General features: G+C 41.0%; 3 protein-coding genes across 4 annotated transcripts; 2 read left to right on the top strand and 1 right to left on the bottom strand.

Annotated features, from left to right (window-relative positions):
* Positions 1 to 1,533: 1,533 nt before the first annotated feature.
* Positions 1,534 to 2,799, bottom strand: LOC111251863 (uncharacterized). Its single transcript, XM_022808939.2, has 2 exons — positions 2,465 to 2,799; positions 1,534 to 2,065 (listed from the first exon to the last, which is right to left on the bottom strand). The coding sequence occupies exons 1-2, from the start codon at positions 2,641 to 2,643 to the stop codon at positions 1,936 to 1,938; spliced, it is 309 nt and encodes a 102-aa protein (XP_022664674.1). The 5' UTR covers positions 2,644 to 2,799; the 3' UTR covers positions 1,534 to 1,935.
* Positions 2,800 to 10,386: 7,587 nt separating this feature from the next.
* Positions 10,387 to 12,896, top strand: LOC111250458 (uncharacterized). Its single transcript, XM_022805754.2, has 2 exons — positions 10,387 to 11,195; positions 11,454 to 12,896. Exons 1-2 carry the CDS (start codon positions 10,951 to 10,953, stop codon positions 12,202 to 12,204), a joined length of 996 nt encoding a protein of 331 aa, XP_022661489.1. The 5' UTR covers positions 10,387 to 10,950; the 3' UTR covers positions 12,205 to 12,896.
* A 1,757-nt stretch (positions 12,897 to 14,653) lies between these two features.
* LOC111250535 (uncharacterized) lies at positions 14,654 to 18,434 on the top strand. Of its 2 annotated transcripts, none has more exons than XM_086976639.1 (5): positions 14,654 to 14,671; positions 14,791 to 15,096; positions 15,703 to 15,879; positions 16,092 to 16,201; positions 18,007 to 18,434. In XM_086976639.1, the coding sequence occupies exons 3-5, from the start codon at positions 15,717 to 15,719 to the stop codon at positions 18,136 to 18,138; spliced, it is 405 nt and encodes a 134-aa protein (XP_086832765.1). In that variant the 5' UTR covers positions 14,654 to 14,671; positions 14,791 to 15,096; positions 15,703 to 15,716; the 3' UTR covers positions 18,139 to 18,434. The 2 variants fall into 2 exon arrangements, with proteins under 2 accessions (XP_086832765.1, XP_086832764.1); XM_086976638.1 differs by having other exon boundaries at positions 14,656 to 14,671; positions 18,001 to 18,434.
* Positions 18,435 to 23,068: the final 4,634 nt, after the last annotated feature.

The following is a 23,068-nucleotide window of genomic DNA, read 5'->3' as shown; positions in this document are numbered from 1 at the left end:
CCCTATTCGAATGTTAGAAAATGATGTCAACTTGTTTGTTTGTGTATGTTTGTTGATCCACGTGCATCGTGCACGATTTTTAGTCGTCAATACCTTATGGAAAGGATCGATATTTCGTGTATTCGTAGTCGTTATCTCTGCCGGAGGCATATGCACATTATTTTTTTGTCGTCCCTATCAGAAGCATCATTATCGGCTTTATAATGTACATTCGTATTATATTGCATATTGACGACGTATGTTTTGATAGTGCAGTACGACTTTGTAGATACCTATTCAATGATCTGACTTATTTATGTACAGGTACGCACTTAGTCATGTGTTAACTAGACAAAATGCCGCCCTTACAAATGATTACGTTCGTTTCAGAGAGGAACTTCAATCTAGAAAGGATCTCCAGACGCCGCATGCAGCTTCAACCGATATTTTCCGATATAGTTTTGAACGCATCGTAGCATTATAAACATAGATTGACTCGAGAGTTGGATGTCGTACAAAAGTTACGTAGCCACTGCTTTACGAGACCGCCACTTTAATTAATGAACATGATTCCTCTATAAATTATAGGATAAAAACACCGTTGAGATCGAACATATATAATGTCTATAGCACCTAGTTAACGTAATCCTTTCAAGGCCCTATAAAGTGGTCGAGGATAAACAGCGATCTGTCGATTTCGACCGTGATACCAGTATCGTTATAATCAACTCTGATCGAAAGTCTGTTTTTGGTCGTCAGCCAGGCAAAGTACTCGCAATTGAAAATAAATAATTAATTAATTGCTTGTAATTAAATACAACGTCGCTTTTACATGGTCTGCGCATGTGTCTAACTCATATCTTTATAAATAAAGGCATTTCGTCGTTCGTCCTTTAATGTAGAATTGTTTAGAAAATCACCGGACACAACTAGTCAATCTGCATACTATATGCAGCAGTTTTCCCATAAATAACTGAAATTTGTAAACTTGACGATAACTTTAAACTTCTCTATCGTAAACTGTCCGGTGATTTGCTTGTTTAGATTTAAACAATAGCCAGGTCGCAAGGGTGAGATTTTTAGAAGTTCGATAGCAGTCTACGGGATCAAGCAAATCTCATTTTGAAATATTACAGGTCAATCGTGCCTTTCTGCATGAAACACCAAGCTAACTTTTTCCAAGCAGATTTTAGAGGCAAATTTTAAACGAAAATAAATATCACCAATGATTGTATAATATGTTATGGGCCTTTTTTTGCATAAGTTTCATTACGAAGCTGTTAGGAAAATTGATACGACAAAGTATCAGGAAAAAAAGCAACATATAGCTTTACGACAACGCTTGGGCTCGGATCTAAGTATCTAAGTAATAATAAGTAATAAAAATGCGATATCCTCTACGATAAACGTGCCACAAATTACGCGTATCGTAAAAGCCTTCTGTGAATATTTCTGTGTCCTATACGACCATATTTCACAGCTTTCTTTCAGGCTGAAACGACGCCATGAAAGGATAATTTTAAATGTACTGGTCCGAATTATTATACAATGATATTATGGTATAAGCACGCATTTTATTGACAACTTCTAGTCAGACAGATTTGAAAACACGAAAGGACATAACAAAAAAAAACGTCCATTATATTGGACTGTGGAGTTATAAACAAGTATGTACAAATTTACTCACATACAAACCGTTTTCAATTACTCGTTACTATGTACAGCATGACAACGTCCTTCTTGCTCTTCCCAATTTGGAACATTTAACACAGACAACAAAACGAACTATACAGGTTACGTTTGATCGACATGTACAAGAGCTGGCCAGTGGCTTTGCGTATGTGGAGAATTGGCAAAACCAGACAAGGAAAGCTACAATTACGATTGGAAACACAGGTCGCAACTGATGGCAACACGTTCAGCGTACGCATAGCGAAGCAGCGACAAATCAACTATCTACCATTCCTGATTCCATCCGTGTTCGACGGGGGCATGCACGACCTTGATGGGCTCATGGATGACCTTGATAGAAGGTTCCGGATGGATATGTATATGTTTAACGTGTTTTACGTGGTGCACTGGAGCGCTGTAAGCAACACCAAAAGCAAACGACAGTGTACTTAGATATTTTGCTATAAGTATCTAATTTGTCGAAAATACATCTTTGTTGCTTTTTGAAAATGTTTTTGTTTCTCTAAACAAATCGACACATTCGATTAAGACAAACCTGAATTCTTTCCCGCGATAATAGCCAAGCAATAATCATGTTCCTGTATTCAATATGTTCACATTTTCATGTAAAGAAAAAAGCTGCTTTGTGTGAAACACGGACAGCCAAAGACCAGTTTCAGCATGAAAAAGAATATAAAAACTCCTAGCGATTGCCAGTTCGATGTTGCTAGTTGCTGCTACAGTGTGTAATTTTTACATCACCCTCGCGGTAGACAAAGTAAGCGGTTTTGTCACATACGATTGCCGGACTTACGAGCGGTGGTGTAGAAGTCCCGGAAGGGCAGATCCGGCTAGAAATCCTCCAGCGGCACCAACTGCACCGGCAGCTCCCGCAGCTGCTCCTCTAATCAAAAGTTTTTCCTTAATCAGTGCTGAGGCCGAACCTATCAGCATAGCCATCAGCATAACGGTAACAGCAAACAAGACTCTCATCCTGCTCTCAAATTCTTGCAGTGGCGAAAAGCGAACTTAAAAACTCCTTTTGTCGGTGAGAGCTCCTATTTAGTATACGGACGACGTCTCCTGTTTTTCTACAACGTCCACTTTTTTGATGAAATTTCGGTATTGTGGTTGCCCCTGGTGAGCAGTGTAGTCCATTTATATACAAAATCTATAGAATAGCTGGGTGTATAATCAGGACCGCAAAGAGGCCCAGCCACGAGTGAGGGAAATCTGTCGTCTGCTAGCTTTCTGCTGGACCTTTTGGACACCAGATCTGGGTTCTGTTCTATGGTGAGCAAGTTGATTTGAAGGTGAGTTCTAGCAAATACGGCCATAGAATGATATTGAAGCCATGGATATGTTACGCGCCAAGGGGGCGCCTCCGGCATCCGTTATATTGTAGTAATATAGTAAAGGACCCGAAACAACGGACAGCACGGATCCACGACCATTTGAAAGAACATAATTTACTAAGCTTGATTCGTCGGAAGCATGACGATCAATGGCAGCGCCGTTACCACCAGGCCTTCAGCTGAATTCAAACGGCAGACAATAATTTGGCTGACGCAAACCTTTAGTTGATCACAGTGCATATTTCGCGCATGTTCTACGCTTAAGTAGATATTGGTTTGCGCTTTTAATTTTCTATCACTATAGAAGCGTAGCGTTACTTTAAGAAGTACCTTGAACTACTAGTCCCACTATTCGCTTAGTCCGACAGATCAAGAAGATTTAAATCACAGTGGTGGTGGTGGTGGTGTCAGCATTGAAACGCATTGATATCAGCGTGCCCGAGAACATGGTTTTCAGCAGATTCATTGTTTTCCGTACCGTGCGGCAAGTTTCTCCTTTCTTGTTGAAATTTTTCGCATCCAATGTGCTTATTTCAATTTATAGGAAGGCTTGCAGTATCTCAAGGCAGAGCTCAGTACCGACTGTTGTTGTTGTCGATGATGATTCGTCGTCATGTTCAAAGGAAGAGGGCCCAATGACAGCTTTGCTCTATAAAGCGCACCACATAGCGGCTCTTTGCGACCCCAGTTATGGCTCGAGACACAGTCTTAAGTTCTCTTGAACCCCAGATATGGCAATCTTATTAGTTTACATGGTCATTTAACTAAGAATGAACTTCATCAGAGAAAATCAAATGACGCAGTTCAGTCCAAGAAGTTGTTAGCCCATGCCTCGTCTTCAAACGCGTTGCGAACTGCTTTTTTGCACGTCAAGTTGAAGGACACGACGTCACACTGAGGTAACTGGACCGTGCTCGGTATCGCAACGATGTTTTGACCGTTCCTGATCTCAGATTAACTACGAATTTCCTGTTCAATCACCTTAATATTATTCTCGTCAATAAGCAGTATTGGTCGTCCACTGTACGACCCATGTGTAGTGTCACCATAATAGAGTGGTCATTTCTATAGAAAGCTTTGATGCAAAATAAACTACGTTCTAAACTGTGAAACGTTTCATCATAAGCATTTAGCGTATCCCCACAAACAACTGCCACAGTCTTGTTAATTAAATCTAATGTTCCGTGTATTTATAACTTAATATATCTACACTTATCTAGACCCAGTTCGCCATAGAGTGAACTTACATACATATATATATATATGGTCTACACGATCTTTTAGCTGTTAGTAGAACTGGTAGATGTTGCATTTGGATAATTTTTCAGTTTGTACCGTTATACACGTCTTTAGAAATACAGTGTGTTCCTAGCAATTACGGTCACATTACGGCTGACCTGAACGTGAGACCGAAAATTAATTTTCTATTCCCATTGACGAAGCTTATAGGCTAATGTAATTATAGTTCACTAATACGCAGAAAGTGCTACGCGTCGACGGAAAGAATCAAGGCAGGCTGTCTGTCACGTTGATGTCATACTTTAAGTCACTTCATCGCGTGAAGATATTCTGCTAATATTATGGTGGATCGAAATAGTCCTCCGCTCATGACGACTATCTGATGAGAGATCAGTCAGATTATCAGGTGTAATGCTAGGTTTAGGCCCAAACCTAAAATAGTTTCAGAGAAAGTGTTGATTGCTGTCTCGAAAGTTCTTGAGTGAAGCCAGTTGAAAAGATGACTCTGATGTGATTTTGCAGAAGTGTGAAGTATTTGATTTGATCGTTGCAATACTTTTATGCATAAATATTACTAACTCCTTATTTGGCTCATAATTACACAGTTTTTGTATGTCGAGTAAAGATCAATCGTTTGTGGTTACTTCACATAATTATGTGGGTAAACAGCTGTGGCGGCTTTTGTGTAGCTAACAGAATATGTATGACACTTACTTGAACATGGAACTATGTACATATATATGGTCGTGGAACGCCAGCATTTGTCACTTGTCCATGCTTTCGTGGGCAAATCGAAGAGATTAGACCAAGTTTGTCGAAGTGCGGGAGCAGAAATCATCAGTTTTACTACATCTAAGTCGTAGAAGAACCTTTTTTTCTCATAGCAAATATTCTAACGTAATAAATACAGTGGTTAAGAAAAGCCTAAGCCGAAAGTGAGATCCCTCATAGCAGGTTAATAATATTGTACCGGTTTAGTAGCTAGCAGGCGAGCGTTCTTGGCTTGTATGTTTGATAATGGATAAGTAATAACATGACGCCATAATTTTCTGATGACCGCTGTGGGCCGTTCGCCAAACTGTAACCAACCATAGACAGGCAGCGAACAACTGTAAGCGAGCTATGATGGAAAAAAAAATCGCCTTGTCGCGTTTCGGTTCGTTATCTGACGCAACGGCCATCGCGCTGAAGGACCAACCGCTGGTCAGAACCCCGCGACTATTTCAACAACGACACCTCAATGACAGCAAAGATGCAGTAAGCACACGCAGACGCGCAACGCCGGCGGAGGATTCGAAGCACGTAATTGTGCACCGAAATTGCCTTTGTCGACATTCCCAGAACAGCTGACGCTGTGGTTATCTACAGAACATACTGCGTCGCTGAGTAAAAGACAAATCTACGATAACTACTTTGGCGAACTGGAAAACAGGCGGGGCCTGATGTAATGACGAGGATAATTAATACGAACTATATCAGCAGCACAAGTGGCTATACTAACAATGACGCCATTGCTTATTCATGTGGCAATCTATTGTACGACGCAAAGAGCAAATAATGTTTCTGGTGAAGTAAGATGTTCTTAATGAACTTTAGGCATTGACGGCTATCCAGTAGTCGGTGATGGTGCAGCTAACCAAATAAACCGGTGTTTATTTGGTTAGCTGCACTAATTTAGTTGAACACATTCATAGGGTAACGTTCTAGCTGAGCTTGAGTACCGGACTATTTGGGCCATCAGTAATGTATTAGACTCCAGTTACTTTACCTCTTCTCCTAGCCACCACTTTTCCGTGCATAAATCTTATGAACGTCGTAGCAAAGCAACCTTTCGAGGGCTACCTTCAGCTTTGAAGGAGGGTGAATGCGCCTGCAGTAAAAACATCGTAATTTCATTAGTTTATTTAGCTTGATCATACGATAAAATGGATGATATAATTACAACGCTGTATAATTAGGTATCGATTTTAGCTTGGGACAAACCAGTAATTCATCGGTTCGTTTCGACGATCAACTTTCGGCTCGGCATCGTTTCGGATTGGCAGAGCCATAGAAATAGGTCGAATAACCCGATTTGACCCAATTTTCATTAATCGTAATGATGCGTTTGAGAGACGAAAGTAAAAATTGACATACTGGATAAGAATAACAATTTATGGTAGAGCGGCAGCTATGTATAGCGGTGCGAAGTCTGGGGAGCTCCAACTGAAGTCAGTACGTAACAATCTTATGTAATCTTCGCTTGCATCTGGAGTACTGACGGCACATAGTTCACTGCGGTTTATATGAAAAATTATCTATATATATATCTCACGATTCAATGTATTGTTTGTTTTGTAGGCCTTCCTCAATTACTATTTTTTTTTTCCATAAGAAAGCCTGCCTTTCAATTAGAATTCTGATTCATAGATGAGTTAGCCCGAATATCGGTAACAGCGTCTACACTTATGGACTTCAAGGCTAGATCAAGCACTTTGTATTACCTAAATAGCTAAAAATACGTTCAACATATATGACTTATATTTGCCTAACTTCAAACATTGATCTGGCCGTAATGCGCTATATTTTTTAACTGTGATTAATATATTGAGCACTGGAGGTACTTTCCGTCACTGAACAAAGAGAATCAAAATCAACAAGTATAGGTAAACATATATATATAAAATTTTCGTTTCATTAATATGATATCTCTGTGAAGGACTCTCTCTGCATATTCCCGACTATGTGAAAACTAGAGTTATGGGACGTCAAGCGTGGGATGATCAACAACTCACTATGCAACTGTAGATTAAATAAATAAAATTAGATAAATTAAAAATATTGAATAGTATAGGACCTGGAACACATGTTACGACAAAGAAACTTACTATTACATACGTTTAAGTGTTTATTTGACAGATTACATGGCACAGAGCGGAAAAAAGGTTATCTCGAACGACATGATATCATCACTTGGAGCTATATATTGCATCTGGGCTTTTCATTCTTCCAGTTCGCCTTTCAAAGCTCACCTATGAAGTCGACAAACACTAGGTGCAGTGAACAAAGTACAGATCGCTAGCGTTTGACGCCTTAAGTAGGTGTTGATATGAAAATTTTTCTCCCTCGACGAAACCATTAGAGCTGTGCGATGGCTATAGTCTAGCTCGTATTTATAGTAATTTCACTAATGGCTATCCCTTAAGAGACACAACCCAGTCAAATTCTACTCCACATGTCTGGAGCTTGTTGATAATAGCTGCGAAGCTTATACTGTGGTACTGATAGCTATTTTCGTCTGAGTCGGCTACACGCAGAACGGGAGTATCTCTGCTCGTATCGGTGCTGTTCTTATTATTAGTTAGCCTAACAAGTCATATCATGCGAATGAACATTGTCTTCGCGAACGGAAATCGACTACGATCGGCTGCGGATTCAATGACCCACTCTTGTTGCTTCTCTAGCTACTTAGGGGTAAAATCTGACGTAGAAGCGATAAGATCCGGCGGGAAAATTCAAAATGTAGAACTCAGTTCTTCTTTTTCAACTCTCAAATGAAAGTCTCGACTGAAAATCAAACTCCGTTAGATATGAATACTTGTTTATTCGCGTATGGAATTACGTTGCAGTGATCCTTCTGTGGCTCGAATTTTTCTTGCGAGACTGCTCTATAATTTCACGTAGTAGGCTGTCTCGATGCTATGTACCACGCCTCCCGAACACTGATCGTCTGTAGAGGTCGGCTACCGTAAAACGTTTTTTGTAGATCTGCATTTGACACTGACACGCATTTCGAAACAAGAAATAGAGAAAAAGTTTGTTGTAAAATTCCTGCGGATTTTCGTTGTTCCATCCTTGTTTGAAGTACGCCATTCTACTTGATACACATATGCCAAGTAAAAAAAAAAAAAAAAAAGAACAATACCTACGACGGAAGTTATTGCTGGAAACGTGTGAGTTTGCCAGTGTCTCATAGGGTTGCTCCACGTGTTAGGCACCATATTTGCCCTCTGAAATCCGTCAGATCTAAAATTGTGTGGTCTATATACAAACTGCGTTCAGGAAGTCTGTGAAAGCTCGTGCTTCAACGATTACGCTTGTCGAACAGTGACTTAGTCGATCGCACCGTTCCTACCTAAAAACTGAGTTCTACCTCGAAGGCCTGAGAAATAGAAAATGTTAATCTCGGGAGTGAAGGCGGCACAGGCCGAGTTAACATTGGGTATGTTGGAGGGGGTCCTCTGGAGAGCTAAGTTAGAGCTTATGCGGCGTCCATCGATCAATGCTTAATTTCTAACAGAAATATTCGTGACAGCTGCCGATCTTTCTTACTGGTTCACTGGAAGAGATCTTCTTACTTATACGATTACGTCTGAGACTGTGCTTCGCCGTTTAGAGGCTACGCAGGTCAACTAATAAAAGTCGACACTCATATCCGTGGTGCTCGTTTGTAATAGTCTAACTCGTGAAGATGAAGAGCGAGACCTAAGGCATACATGACCCAGCGAGCCGTAGATGCTAACTCGTAACGCCGACGCAGTCCTTTGGCCATTACTAGATAAAACACAATTTTTGACAAAATAATCACTTAATAATTAACCTTACGTATGCTCCCGTATTCATCAACAAGTTACCGAACTGTTACACTGAAAGTAGATCAAACACAAAGTACGTTCACCGTGTAATAACATACGGATGCAAATTAAATTGCAAAGTTTCGCCAAATAATTCAAAAGCTTTGTAATAACAACGAAAGATGAATGAAAAGGTCCAAACAGAGTAATGTGGACCCTCGATCGGTCCCTCGGTGTATTGTTGATCGCCGTTACATGTAATGAGGAACATTATGCTGTAAAATTATATTTTAAACATAAAATATAGCAGGCTTACGAGTGGGTCCCCATTACATCGCAGGTCGAACAAAAAGTGGTGATAGTTTTACCAGGAAGCAGATTTTGTGTCACGCTGGTCGTAGCTTGCGAGAAACGCATTTCGAATCGATCAATGTACCTCAGATCGTCCTGAGTTTTGTAGCGTGTCTTGCTAGTAACGTAATGTCTGCTCAGATGAAACATACGCTTTATATTCTATGCACAGAATTCGTAGTGAAATTAGTAGTAGCAGGATGACGAAACTTTCTATTCACCCGTAGCTTTATCGGTTTCAGCAATTTAGTTGCGTGATTAGACGGTACATAGACAGTATAATAGTCGAGCGTGTCCATCTCTTGCTACGTAACGCAATTGTAGATACGGCTACGTGGCCGTAATCAGTGAAGCTATTTATCGCCAATAGCATCAATACGTCTCCCGTAAACACTAATTTCATGGGGACCTGAAAGGACCGTTGCTTTGCAGCGTTTATGAAGCCCAGCTTCGTTATCTGTTGAGTCCACCTTCACGTCAGTACGCTGACTCGCACGCTTCATCGGAATCATGTGCTATTTGGGGACATTTGATCGGTCCTTGTGATCATCTTTACCGCGACATCTTACCTTTCGCTCGACAATTGCGTTTTTATTTGGGTCACATTCGTGTAGCTGTAGAATCACTTCGTTCGCGCACAGCTGGGCGCCATTTGCTTGTATCACATATTCATGACAATGGCAACGCTCACCGTAGCCGCTACCCCTGTAGTTGTCGTTATGCAGCCCCCATACGATTATAATTATTACACTGCTCAATCGAAACCGTGCGCTATCGCCGTTCTGGACAATGCGGTCCGCGACGGTAATAACGTTTTGCGAAGCCAAAGTGAAGAACAAGAAGACGACAATTCACGGGCATCGGAAGAGTCATCTGTGTTTAATGCTTGCTGGGTTGACCCATAATGCATATAATAGTATATCTTGCCTCGACGACAAGGTCACATACGGATCAATGAATAAAACCACGATCCCAGACAAGCAACAGTTGCTTTGAACGCGTCGATTAGGAACAGATTATAAAACGTGGTGTATTTCTCGCACTTGTGATGCGCATAGACTGAATAATACTATCTGAGTACTAGTAACAATTAGCTTATTTACGCGGATAGGATAGTACTGCAATGGCTCAATCATCACATCATTTACAGTTCTCCTCATCAAGACTCCGCCCAACCTTGTAATGAGCAGATAACACTCCCTCAAAGGTAAAGTTACAAGAGCATTGCCGGATCACCGCCCTGATGCGCTACCCTTATGCAATGCTACGCTTTGGCAATAACGCAGAACAAGTACGAAAAAGTGAACGACTCGTAATGGGGGCCCGGCACGAAAATTTTCTTGTCTCATTTCGTTACCTATTGACCCGCTATCTGTAATATTATCGCTCTTGCACCTCAGTCATATTCATAGCAAAGCACCCCTTTGTTTATAATCGTGCCCTTACCTCGGAGATGGAATAACAGCTATCCGAGAGAGCAAGAAAAAATCCGTTATATAATCAAACTCCAAATAGGTAAAATGTCGACAGTGACCATCACCGACATCACAGCTGACAGTACTGCCGAAGGACTCTTCTTAGGCTCTTGTCCTGCTTCCGCTTAGGATGAGTCAAAAATAGGCAGTGGAACAGTAAACTTCACCGCTAGAATCAGCACAATCGTCATCATATGTGTGTAACTGCAAGCGACTAGAAGTGAGAGTGTCTAGCATTTGAGCGTGTGTGGTGTACTAAATGTGTTGGGCCTAGAACGTGTATGTTGACCTATCAGCGACTAGCAACAGCGCAATATAAGAGTAAATATGCAGTCGTTCGCCGTGCTTGCTCTAGCAGCCCTTTTCGTTAGTCCATGGGTTTCCGTTGATGCAAGGATAAAGCATAGGTTAGCTGTACGCGGTGCACTTACTGGAGGCGCGGGAGCCATGGGAGCAGGTGGCGGTTATGTCGCTGGTTCTCTCCTCAAATCCCATGGACACGGGTTGCAGGCGCATACTAACGGTTGGCCTAGTGGGCATGGAATTGGGCTAGGACATAAACATGGAGACCAGTAAGTGGAGGCTAGCTTTTCCGTAACATTTACTTGAATTCAATGGGGACTAATTTGCCTGCAATTCGAAAACAACAACGATATAAATATCGACTTCAGTACGAACCTTGGCTCCTTATGTTACATGTCATTTATTTTACAAATGACGGTAGAATTTTTTTTCCGTCTATCTCTATATAGAGTCGTTCGGATTTTGCACAGCAAAGAAGAAGGTCATATAACTTATCTAAATTTACTTGTATCGTTACGACTTTTCAGCGAAAAAGTTATTGTCAAGAACGTCTATTTGAAACATCATCAGGAGTTCCCGCTTCCGATCGTTTCTGAAGATCCAGTTGCCCCTATTTATCCTATTGCACCGGTTTTGCCAGTTGCTCCTGGGCTCCTCCCCGTGGGAAAGCCAATTGCCCCTAGTGTACACGCTGAACCCGCTGTCAACACTGCTCCCATTGTACATGCCCCTCCCGCGCCTATAGTCGCAGAAAAGCCCACTGCTCCAGCTCTTACCGGTTCTCAAATAGTCATTAAAAAACCTGAACCTCAGTACAAGGGTCATTATATTTACAAGAAGTTCGTTAAGAATCCGGGTCATCATTTTGGTGTACATAACTATCAAATCAGTTTTAGCCGTCGTCCGATGCCCGTTATCGTCAAGAAGCATTTTGTACTGCATCCATCACCTATTGTCCTTAAACCAGTCTTTTTAAAGAAGCCTGTTGCGAAGCCAGATATTCCGATCGTCAATTCTGAGGCAGCCGTCCCCATTATAAAAGAAGGTCCTCCAATCGCTGACGCCGAAATCGCTGTGCCTGCCACAAGGCCCGTCATCAAAGAAACACCGGTTGCAACAGGGCATGTTATCGAGAATACCGCCGAACCGGTAGCGGAAGAGCCTCTTGTTGAGCATGGAGCACCGATTCTCGAGATTCTTGGCTCAATCTTCGATGCACCATTACTTAACACTGGAGCTGTTGCTCACGGCATCCCCATCGCGGACAAAGCTTGTTAGTGAAACGTTATAGACAATGCGCAGTTCTAACGTATTTCAGTTACATAATGAATATAAAGTGCTATATGTGAAAACTGCTTGACGACGTTTGTCATTGGACGGTGCAACTTCGTTCTGAATTCACTCGAGTTGAAATCTGTAGTGCGTAAGTTAGCATTGATCAAATCATTCATATAAGTTCATATATTACAAGCACTGCTTTTAGACTTCATCAGATACAGCAATAGAATAGAAGAATCTTAACCATGTGACGGCTAGAAACACGTTTGTATCCTGTATATACTGTAAAATGTCACCGTTTTAACGGACGCTAGCTAGCTAGCTAAACGTATCACTATTGTTCATATCGAGATAGGATATTCGTTCAGCTGCCGCTTGTAATGTCATTATAAAGTAAATGACCCGATGCATACAAAGATGCCAATAGTTTTACTGGGAACTTTTAAACTCATTATCATCCTCATCGCCATCTCATGAACCTTCGTACTGAACACGGATACTATGGCTGTGAGTACGTATGCACGGGCCTCTATGTTTAAGTTTCCAAGTTTGTTTTTTTATTATAAATATATCCGTAATTTATATGTTGTTTAGAGTGAGTGAAAACGTTTGAAAAAAATTATCACTTGTGTGTGAGATGTCGTATTGTGATTCATTTTAAATAAAGGCCAGCTGTTATAATAATGTTTTCAGATTAAGAGAATATTTTATTTACTAAATTATGAGTAGTTACTTCAGGGCGACGCAGCTATCTGTTGTCTCATTGCCTTTTTAAATATCTTTTAATATAACCATAAGAGTAAGTGGCACAATTTCTTCTCACGCTAACAATAACTTCTCTCGCTTACTTAAGTTATGTAGCTATTTTGCGCTGGCGGGATTTGAAGTAGCGATTTTCTTCATGCCTGCATAGCATGTCGGTCAAGGTTCGGCCATCCAGTCCTCAGACCTGGCTCGACTTTATAAAGAAGTAAAACGGAAATGAAGAGGTTTCTGCTTCAGTCAGGGACAGTTATCATGGACCGAATTTAAGTTAGAATTATTTAGTGTATACACGTTAATGTATGGAATTGTGCCCGGCGTTTTCTAACATAGTTTGCAATTTGCGTGGGTAAATTCTAGGCCCACTAGGGATTGGTTCCGTTTTGAACGTAGCGTAAGGATGACTCTTCGCCGCAAGCACCCGTTTAAATTATCAACTATTTACTGTTTCTGATTGTATATGCATCTAGTTGTCCTATCCAGCGCGGTAGTTAGTGAAGAACCCTAGGAAAAGTAGTACATGCCGCCGAGAATTATTGCAGAAAAACAGCAACTGAGGTTAAAACGTTTTTTGCTCTTTTGAAGATCAAAGTGGCTAAATTTACAAATTTAAGGTTTATAAATCAGTCGGCCTCGCACACATCAAAACTAAAAGAACCAGTGGTAGAGAATCGGACCTGTAAAGGCAATCTGAAACCCGCTGGAGTATCTGCAAGCTTGTGGCAATACGCCATATTACACAACGGGTCAAGCAAACTGATCGAGTTTAAATGAATGATTCCCCTTTGGAGCAATGATTGGATAGTATCGGCGCAATATTATTAAAGGCTACGAAATATAACTCAAAGATCGCTGATTTGCGTAGCAGAAACATAAAATACATTGAATAATTTTCAACTTACTATTACCTTGTTACCGAATAAAATATTACTGGCAGAACCTCAACAGTTTCTGATACGGTGAGACTTGCCCTAAACTATTGTTTCGTCTCATCTCACGCTATTACAGATAGCTCACTATCGATATTTTATCCTGATTGAACAGCTCGTCTGTCCTTTAGTCTTGGCCTACAGATAGTTAGTTACAAGGCACGCGTAGCTTTCGAGGCTAAAGGAACATGACAATCAGTCTGTTGGAAGAGACACATATCTGATGAAATTGGTTCAAATGTAACCTTTTCGGAGAAACGTTTTGTCAAACATCTTCCGTTTTCGCAAAAATCATTGTTCATTGATACCGTTTGGATTGACGGCCTTTAATAATCTCACAAGCATAGTGGCAAATAGGTGAACTTTTTTTATCTCTTAATGTAAGCCTTGCATTAGAGCCCTTATACAAAATTTACGCCTGCGTTTCTATTATAGAGACAGGGGCAAATTACTATTGACTATTGAATAGAGGTTGTTGGCGTTAGCATTAGTCACAGAGAGTAGATATGTCAAAATCCGCCGATCAGCTAGCTCCCTTTCTCTCAGCTGGGTATATCCTTCGTATTCTATTGCAGATTGTCAAAGCGCCCTGTTCTGACGTGAAAAATCGATCGAACGCTAAATAGAGATCACGAAAAGAAATGACAATGATTTTATACCTTGATTACTCTATCAACTGAACCACCAAAGCGATTGCCTAAATCGTGTACTGAGATTACGAGAAACTTTATGGTGGACGCAATTCAACGTTCACATTTAACACTATATTATTTGCGGTAAGAGTGCTTTCACACATATGGCTGAACTAATAATGCTCTAGGCGTATCTATTTGCATTTGTATAGTTTATGGAGAGCGTTAGAAGGATAAATTCGATTCAATAACCCTCATTTCAGTGTTTGCACTTGGATCGAGCCTGCTACGTTTACGGGACTTACGAGTTCCTGCATATAGTCTGGCGTGTGATGCAAGCCACGCTGTGCAAGTAGATATTTCGAGTTTTGCGTTTAGAGTCTTGCCGTTAAGCATTACTCCACGAGGCTGCGTCTCGATTCGAAACGAAGTTCTTCTACGGTCTCGCCGGTTTCATACGTAGATCACCTCAGATGTCTTCAACTTTGTTAGATACACAACGGATATAGTAGCGTGAAACAGTGCGGTGGCCTGCAATCAAGTGGAGCTGCTCTATCCGGATCTGTAGTGTAAGAAAGAAAGATCACTCCGCTAAGGCTGTTACGACTTCCCAACGTATTCTAGGAATACCCATTCATATAACTATATACGTTTATAATAACACTGCAAATTAAATGAGGTACCTTTTTCTCAAAATAAAGTTTCCTTTACGAACACACATTTTACATAGTTTCATATAGGATTCGAGTACAGCGTAAACGGTGAGTTCCGGTGACACACACGTAAGAAAACTTATATGATAGCGCTCTTACAAAGACGCAACACGTTATACCAACCTAACCCAACCCAACCCTTTCCCCGTATCCGTGTACTCGTACATGTAAAGTTTTTTTTCTGTAATCGCACATGGCCATGAAACAAGGTGTTGCTAAAAGCAGATATATTTACGTCGGTAAGTAGCTAACACATGAAATTTCTTAGAAGAAGGAGTCATTCAATGCATCGAGCCTGATATGGACAACTTACTTAATTGGATTTATGTTATTTTTACGTTAAATCTGTAACTCGAACGCTGATAAATGTTATAGATTGGGTTACATAACTAGCGTAAAAAGTGCTTGATGTATATAATAAATAACATACTCGATCCTATGATACTGATATCTCTATGGCAGGAAAATCAGCAGAAATGTCAAAAGCTATAATCTACCATAAGATCCCTGTTGACCTTCTCATCATCATCGTATTATTCAGTCACTCAATAGTATCCAAGTATGTGCTACCTGCGTCTGTAGCAGAAACCGATTCTGCGGCGAATTCTCGTGTTGGACCTGCTGCCGATGCAGATTTAGGTACAGTATATAGCATTATATTTTGAGGGTTTAAAAGCTGTTTGTATGATATCAGATAATAATAAGATTGTTTAGACAAATAAAAAGCTTTCTATATTTCTACTTGGAACATAGCTGGATTATGAATTTGTTTCCAAGTTGCTACGTATGATTTAGTAACCTGCAACGCTTTACCGGAGGAACCCTTAACTTTCACGGTGCGATGAACTTAGGTATGAGGAGAACTGACGCTATATTACCCGTTATGCACACCGACGGCTCTACTTCATCAGAGGGAACAGTCGCCGGAGTCGTTCAACGTTTGCGGACGCATATGGACAAGGTATTGGTACATTTCAACAGGGACACGGATATCCGTTAATCCCTGATTTTTTGGAAGAAGATGTAATGGTATAATATGCTGCAGAGCGCCGCTATTGGTATTGTCGTCGACCTTACAAAACAGTCTATCAACCTCTAGAATTAGCCCGATATAGCGAAAGACCATTTTTGTAACAGCTACCTAAATTCATTCTATTTCAGTCGACCCACACAACGGGCACACCCTCATGCTTACCCCAATATTTTTTGATTCTCTATAGTAGCTATTATTCATCGTTCTCGCAATCCAAGCAAGCAGTAGTTATGAGGCTCGCCGTTCTACAGTCCAACCTGGCTGTGATATGCGGTGAAGATCCTGGAATCTTTTGGCCAGCCAAAATATTCCTACATAAATAAACAAAAAGCTGATTAGCCCGTGAAGGAGCCTCAAAAGGCCGTGCCAGAAAGACGGGGCCTTGAGTGTGCGCGCTTGCAAAAACCGAAAAGATTTCAACGAGCTTCCTATCATATGATTTCGAGGGTTTGCCGGGCAAGATACATTTAGATCCTTAGGTCAAATAGAGGCCCCTTTATGCGTTTATTCTTCAGCATCGATAGTAAACGCAAAATCAGGTAACACCGCAGAGAGTTAAAAACGAAAATGTTTCGGTCGGCTAGTTTATTAGCCTAGAAATGCCTGATAGCTGCCATTGGAGCAAATAGATGCGAGATAGTTACCGATAAATTTTTAACGGCCTAGAGAAACACCGGGGGGTCGTAATCGAGCTCTACAATGTCCAAAACGACCCTCTTTACCCGCACAAATAAAAACGACTTTTCGTGTTAGTAACATCCGCCTCGAGGTCATATAAAACTCCCTTATATCTCTGGACTTTCCGGCAAACCTACCCAAAAGACTCTTCTTCCTTTCCCTCCAAAGAAAGAAAGCTCTATTTCCTCGATAAATTTCTTTGATTAATCGCCGTTCAGGTTTTTCGTTTCTGCCCGAAATATGCTAGAGAGCTTCAAGGCTCAATTATATCAGACGACGTACTAAATCGTCCACTCCATTGTAATGCAGCCACCAAATGATTACACGCTGATTTTGTTATTGGTCGGAGAAGACTGACTCTCTCGAGCACTACGTTTTTCTCTTACCGACCACTTTGTTCTCAACTTCATTAGTCTCTTAACAACTTGGTTTTGACGGTGCGCTCTTGCCATGCTTTCATAAGGCAATGCATTGGCGCCGGCACAAATCAATTTATTCGCTCTTGAGCCTATAGCATACGCCACCACTCCTAATCCGTACTACTATTAAAAGATGATCTTGGCTGGTCTGAAGTGAAGTATAGGAGAGGAATTGAGATTTAGATGGTAATGGTCTCGGCATAACCATCAGGGTTAAGCTCCACACTCGGCCCAGGTAAATAAGCTTTGCCGTGGTGGTGTACCATTTAAATAAACCTTTTCAGAACAGGCTTAATCTGGTGACAATTGTTTGTCTAGCAATAACGACAGAAATGCCAGAGGTTCTCAATGTCTATTGAAACTTGGCTCATTAATTTTTTTAAACATATTTTTTATCGTTTCTACCATATCCCTATAATAATTTCCGTTATATATTCTAAAGGTCCCTTGCGGATAACCATCAAGGTTTTAGCTTAAATGTAATTGCTAAAAACTTTAGTCTCGCTGAAAAATAATCTGTAGGTAAATAAAAGGAGTTTCCACCTGAGCTACTCTAATATGAATGTATTCTATGTTGGTGATCTAACTGTTGCTGATAATTACGTTACTCCGTTTGTTCTACGGGTGAAGACACAGCTGACCCAAATCGGCGCTCAAGTCGAAGCCACAATCAAGCAGGGCGCTGAAGAAGCTAACCAAAGAATTCGAGAAGGCTTCCGGGGCATCAAAGAAAAAATTACTGAAGTACTCAACTCGTCGAGTCGATAATAAGGAATATAAAAATAATACATTTTGCTTATAAATGCAGTTTTCGCAATTGAAATCAATGAAGCTTTTAAATTTTCGTTGGTGTTATCATGGCTGCTTTGAAGACAATTAAAATCATTTGTCTTCTCCACGCAGCTCCGTTCCTTTGAACTATTAAGCTCTAGTAAAAGCCAGTTGCGTCATATCCGTCAATCATGTTCACGAAAGTAGCCCTACTGCTAGATTATCAATTGTTTTTTTCGGCATCAAATACGTTAAGTGTATGAGTCCGTCAAATAAACACTGTAATGTTTTGCCTTGGAGACTAATTTATTTCAACACTACCAGGACAAACACTCTCCGGTTAGGAACTAAAGTTAAACACGAATAAGTTGAAAAACAACCGTGTTAGATAGAGAGGAACCTGTTTTTGAACAAGAGTACTTAGTAATTAATATAAATAAAACGTCAACGATGGAGGTTCGCTGTTTTCTACACAGGGACTTGAATGTTTTCGCTGAATTTTAGCGGCTTATGTTAAACAGTTTCTGATATAAGCTATTCAAAAGCGTTCCGAAGTATTTGTCAACTATTAATAATACAGTATACAATAAAATAATACAAATAACTACTAACAATATTGGTAGCAAACAATTTGGCTCGTCGTTTTCGGTTTTGGTGCGTCGAGTGGGTCCTTCCGCCAGGATGAAATTTTTCCCCTGTCTAATGCTGCGCATATTAATTAATTCGACCACTCTGAAAATGGTTCAATATAAAAACGGGATAATTTCCAAGCCATATTAATGACACAAACAAACATCGTATCCTACCTTACAACCTTGGACACGATATCAAAGGCTTTGCTTCTGAACTCGCTCACATTCTACACTTCTGTAAAGCACAATGCTCTCTAATAACCAATTTACGTGTGTTTATTATGTAATTTAAATAAAACACATCTTTCGAATCTCAATTTCGCAGTTGCACAAAGTAAATAGATTTGTGTTTAACACATAGCATAATGGAGGAACTCCTGTACGTCACCCGAATGTGTCGTATAAAACAGAAGAGGTCTGCCTCCCGTCTACTGGGGACCACACTCGAGAAAACGAGCGCTACCCAATCACGCTATTACTTCACGGACCTTTCCAATAAGCTCTCATCATTCTATACCTCGGAAAACCGGTTCATCGAAAGGGGCGTCCTAATTTATCAGCAATGAATTACTCGCCCTAATGGAATTGTCCATTCGACATCCAAAGATACCCGTCAGTGCATCAAACATCATCTAGGAACAGCAGAACTTGGAAGATTCAAACGTATAAATTACATCAACGTAATTTTTTTCTTCTCCCCTTATATCTTCTCTGCGTATCTCAAATAAATTACAGTTCATTCAGTGCAATAGCGAACAGCTTATAAAACAGAATGGAAGAATTTTATAACTGATACGCATACTCTTGTGGAACATTGACAGCCTGAACCGTCATTGCCCTGATGTTGGCTGGTGCTTGTTCTCGATGCAGTGTGTGACCACGAATGCTCGACAAACAGAGGCTTCCGAGAAAGGATTCAACGATAAACATGAATAGAGTGACTGAAGGCTTAGAGAATATGTAGACGAGTGAAAACTACAAGCTATTCGTCACATCCTATGTATTTAGCAAATCTTCTCCTTTTTTGTATTGAACAAAACTAGTGCAACTTGAGGGTAAACCGCTTTTGATATGTTTTATCGATATGTAACGAATTGGAAGAGTACAAAATGTAATTGAAAGAAACATCAAGGGCTTTTTTGCTATATCCTATTTTGATACCAGGCCTGTGTAAATAATCTAGTTCTCCAACGCCTTTCAGAGTTCCATATATGATGCCCCTAGGTAGGTAACGTTTTGTATCCGAGCTGTTCTCATGATCGTTGCGGCACTTTATTTAATTTGAACAATTGAGGAATCTATATTTTGTCTAACAGGAGAAAATTATAGAACTTGGACTAAGCGTGCCTCTGTTCTTCACGAAAATGGAGATAATCGTTGTTACGAAGTGTCGGAAAGAGTACTTTGATTGACTCTTTCGAAGTACACGCTATGTATGCATGCATACCAAGTCCCCAACTGTTTGTCATGGTCCCCGTATCTATTCTAGGAGCTTTGGCCTAGTAAACAAAAGCGATCAAAATACTAAATACCCTATACAAAAGTATATGCTGATCTAACGCAGGCAGCCTTATTCAAGCCTATCCCTGTCGCTGCTGCATAATACGGTAGAGCCTAAATCATCATCGGAACAGTGATTACGGTTACTGTTCGTTTAATTCGAACTACTGCATAAACAGATGTCCAGTGTTGCACTTTACTATTGCCTGAGTATTATAAGCGTCTGTTATTTTGGCAGAAGTATCTTTTTCTCTGACACGCCAATCAGTCAGTGATAACGCGGTCGACGGCTACACAGCTCCTAGTAATAACGACCAATCGGAGAGGAAAATCAGATTAAACAGAGCATCAAAAAGCGAACGAAAAACAAGTTTCGCGCTCTCGTGCCACTTGTAAATTCAGATTCAGTTTAACAATATATATGTACGTATTTTTGAAAACGCTTAGAGCGCTAACAGCCGGCGCTATGGACCATCATCTACATTCCGCAACCTATATTTTTTCTTACTTTAGATGGTCAGGTAGACTTTCTTCGCTAAATTATAAAGTCGCATTTTTCTTCTAGGATACACTTATGATGATACTAGTATGTGAGAAATTAGCCAATTATAGCCATTAAACATATGATGCCTTGCATTCATAGAAAGAGAACTACAAAGTAACATAATAAAACTTCCTTCCTGCTCCACTATGGCGGCGATATGCTGAACCTGCAAAAGTGCGTTCGGTCGCTTATAAGAGATTAATCAGTAGTAACTGGGATTTGATTTTTCCTACTGTTTCAAATCTACTAACTTATATGCAAGTTTTTTTTTATTTGGCTGCATAGTGGCACGTACGAAAGGCATTTAAAATCAAAGGCAGGTTTGTTCAGATCAATGTACAGATACAATATATGTCTATAGCAGTATCTTTCACCAGCTTAGACGGTTCTGCAGACCCTTTACTTACGATACGAAAGCAATGTTGGCATTTGCTAAGAAGAGATCGACAACGGATATCGAAGTTGGCTTGCCGTTCGCCCAATAGCCCATCCGCCTATCCGCTTGGTTGGCTGCTTGCTCATCTGTTGATGAGCAGAGAGGGTCAGAGGAAACTCAAGGTGCGAATGTACGGGAGAGGGTAGTGGCGAGAGGCACATAGTTAGAGGTTGTATTTGGGTACGATACAGGAACGACACGCAGTGTTAGCCCAGGGAAACGTCTTCTATCTATCGTCGTCTTTCTCCAATTCGAAGGATTAACCAAGCAAGCCTTCGATGAGAACCACCCACTGACCGATCACACGCGGCATGGGGTCTTTCTGGCGAGGAGCCCCTTGGGTGCCAATTAACGCCTATCGTTGTTATGTGTAGGTTCCACCGAGGGGCTAAGGCCTATAAGATGAGCGACGCTGATAGCGCCAAGGAGGCAGAAGCCCACCTATGCTTTCTTGTCTGCCCATGCTATGCTTGCCATCACAAGGTTGAGTATTAGATTTAGAGCCTTTCCTTGCACAAAAGCAAGCCATCGACGCGAATTCAGCATTGGCATCTGGTACATAGATCTGGCGGTAGAGGCGTCGCGAGGGCCGAGGCCGGGGGTGCCTATTTGACCATATTCTCTACTGTCTCGCTACTGGAATAGAGGAAAGGATCAGATAACTGGCTAGCTAGCTTGGTGTTTCTGCCACCGCCTACAGCCTTCTTATCGGCAAATGTATGTAATAGCTGTAGCCTAGGAGTTAGCTGGCAATCACACCGGTAGGCTTGCCTTGGCTTGCCCACTGAATTCAGCCTTTCTCAAACAACCTCATTTCTCAACGCCGATTCTCCCTCTTTTTCAGCTTCCCTCTCGAAGCGACAAGGCAAAGTTGTCGCTCAACTTTATTTTCCCGCACCATTCCTGTAGTGAGTGAACGTCTGCGTCAACGTGTTACCGCCTAACGGAGTGGCGAAGTCTGTGCGTTGCTGCGACAATTCACACTAACAACTAAATATTTGCCTTACCGAGGAGATCAGTAGTCAAGCCCTAATTTGAACTTGTGCTGTAGAAAGTCAACTGGGTCTCAGTTGTGCTCACTCGTCCTTATCGTTGCTTGGGAGTAAGAGAGGCTCATTGGTTGACTCGTAACATCATGGAGATCCAGACAGGCACCCATTTATGCGGCGGTCCATGCACTGAAGTAGACATTTGGTCGAGTGGCCTAGTCGGCAAGAGAGGCCAATGTGAGGTGAAGGGGGATCAGCTAAAAACGTCGTTGGTAATGTCGAAAAGAAAGGGCTCGAGTCTAATCGGCCGTCAATGCAGGGTCAGTGTTGCCTCTCTCACTTCGACCACCAATCAACACCTAGATTCCGGTGGGTTTATTGAGCTTCAGATGCGGACATCTAATAGTTAAAGCCGTCAGGTTGCGTCCGCCTAGGGAGTTCAATTCAATGTCCATGTTATCCACCTCGGCCAATAAAGCACTTACCTGAATTGGATGCGTGTAATGTTGCAATGGTATTAGTGCCGCAATTACCATTAATGGTCATATTATTAAATCGTGTTCTTTCTAGTAGTCTATTGTAGTCCAAACTTGCGTTGACTGGACAATTTAATACAGAAAACGAGAACGTTCCACATTTGTTTTATAGTACTTAAGCAGCTAACATATAGGCTAGCATACATATATATAGGCATCCAGTGACGGATGATGTACAGGTTTACGTGACCATAATTCTTACATATTGCTATTCTAAATGATGCGTCTGTTTCGACAAAATGGCTCAAATATGAGGTTTTGACAAGAACTGACATTGCGTACCCTACTAT

This window comes from Varroa destructor, unplaced genomic scaffold (assembly GCF_002443255.2).
Source record: "Varroa destructor unplaced genomic scaffold, Vdes_3.0 BEIS01000001.1, whole genome shotgun sequence".
Lineage (NCBI taxonomy): Eukaryota > Metazoa > Arthropoda > Arachnida > Mesostigmata > Varroidae > Varroa > Varroa destructor.
The sequence above is the reverse complement of the archived record's forward strand: the minus strand, read 5'-3'. Positions and strand labels throughout refer to the sequence as shown.

Excerpts from the sequence above, each read along its gene's own strand:
- LOC111251863 (XM_022808939.2), bottom strand. The coding sequence starts at position 2,643 with ATGAGAGTCTTGTTTGCTGTTACCGTTATGCTGATGGCTATGCTGATA. Across the intron at positions 2,066-2,464 it reads GGACTTCTACACCACCGCTC|CGCTCCAGTGCACCACGTAA; the intron begins GTAAGTCCGGCA and ends TGTTGCTTACAG.
- LOC111250458 (XM_022805754.2), top strand. The coding sequence starts at position 10,951 with ATGCAGTCGTTCGCCGTGCTTGCTCTAGCAGCCCTTTTCGTTAGTCCA. Across the intron at positions 11,196-11,453 it reads GGACATAAACATGGAGACCA|CGAAAAAGTTATTGTCAAGA; the intron begins GTAAGTGGAGGC and ends ACGACTTTTCAG.
- LOC111250535 (XM_086976638.1), top strand. The coding sequence starts at position 15,717 with ATGTCAAAAGCTATAATCTACCATAAGATCCCTGTTGACCTTCTCATC. Across the intron at positions 15,880-16,091 it reads TGCTGCCGATGCAGATTTAG|GTATGAGGAGAACTGACGCT; the intron begins GTACAGTATATA and ends CGATGAACTTAG. Across the intron at positions 16,202-18,000 it reads TGCGGACGCATATGGACAAG|ACACAGCTGACCCAAATCGG; the intron begins GTATTGGTACAT and ends CTACGGGTGAAG.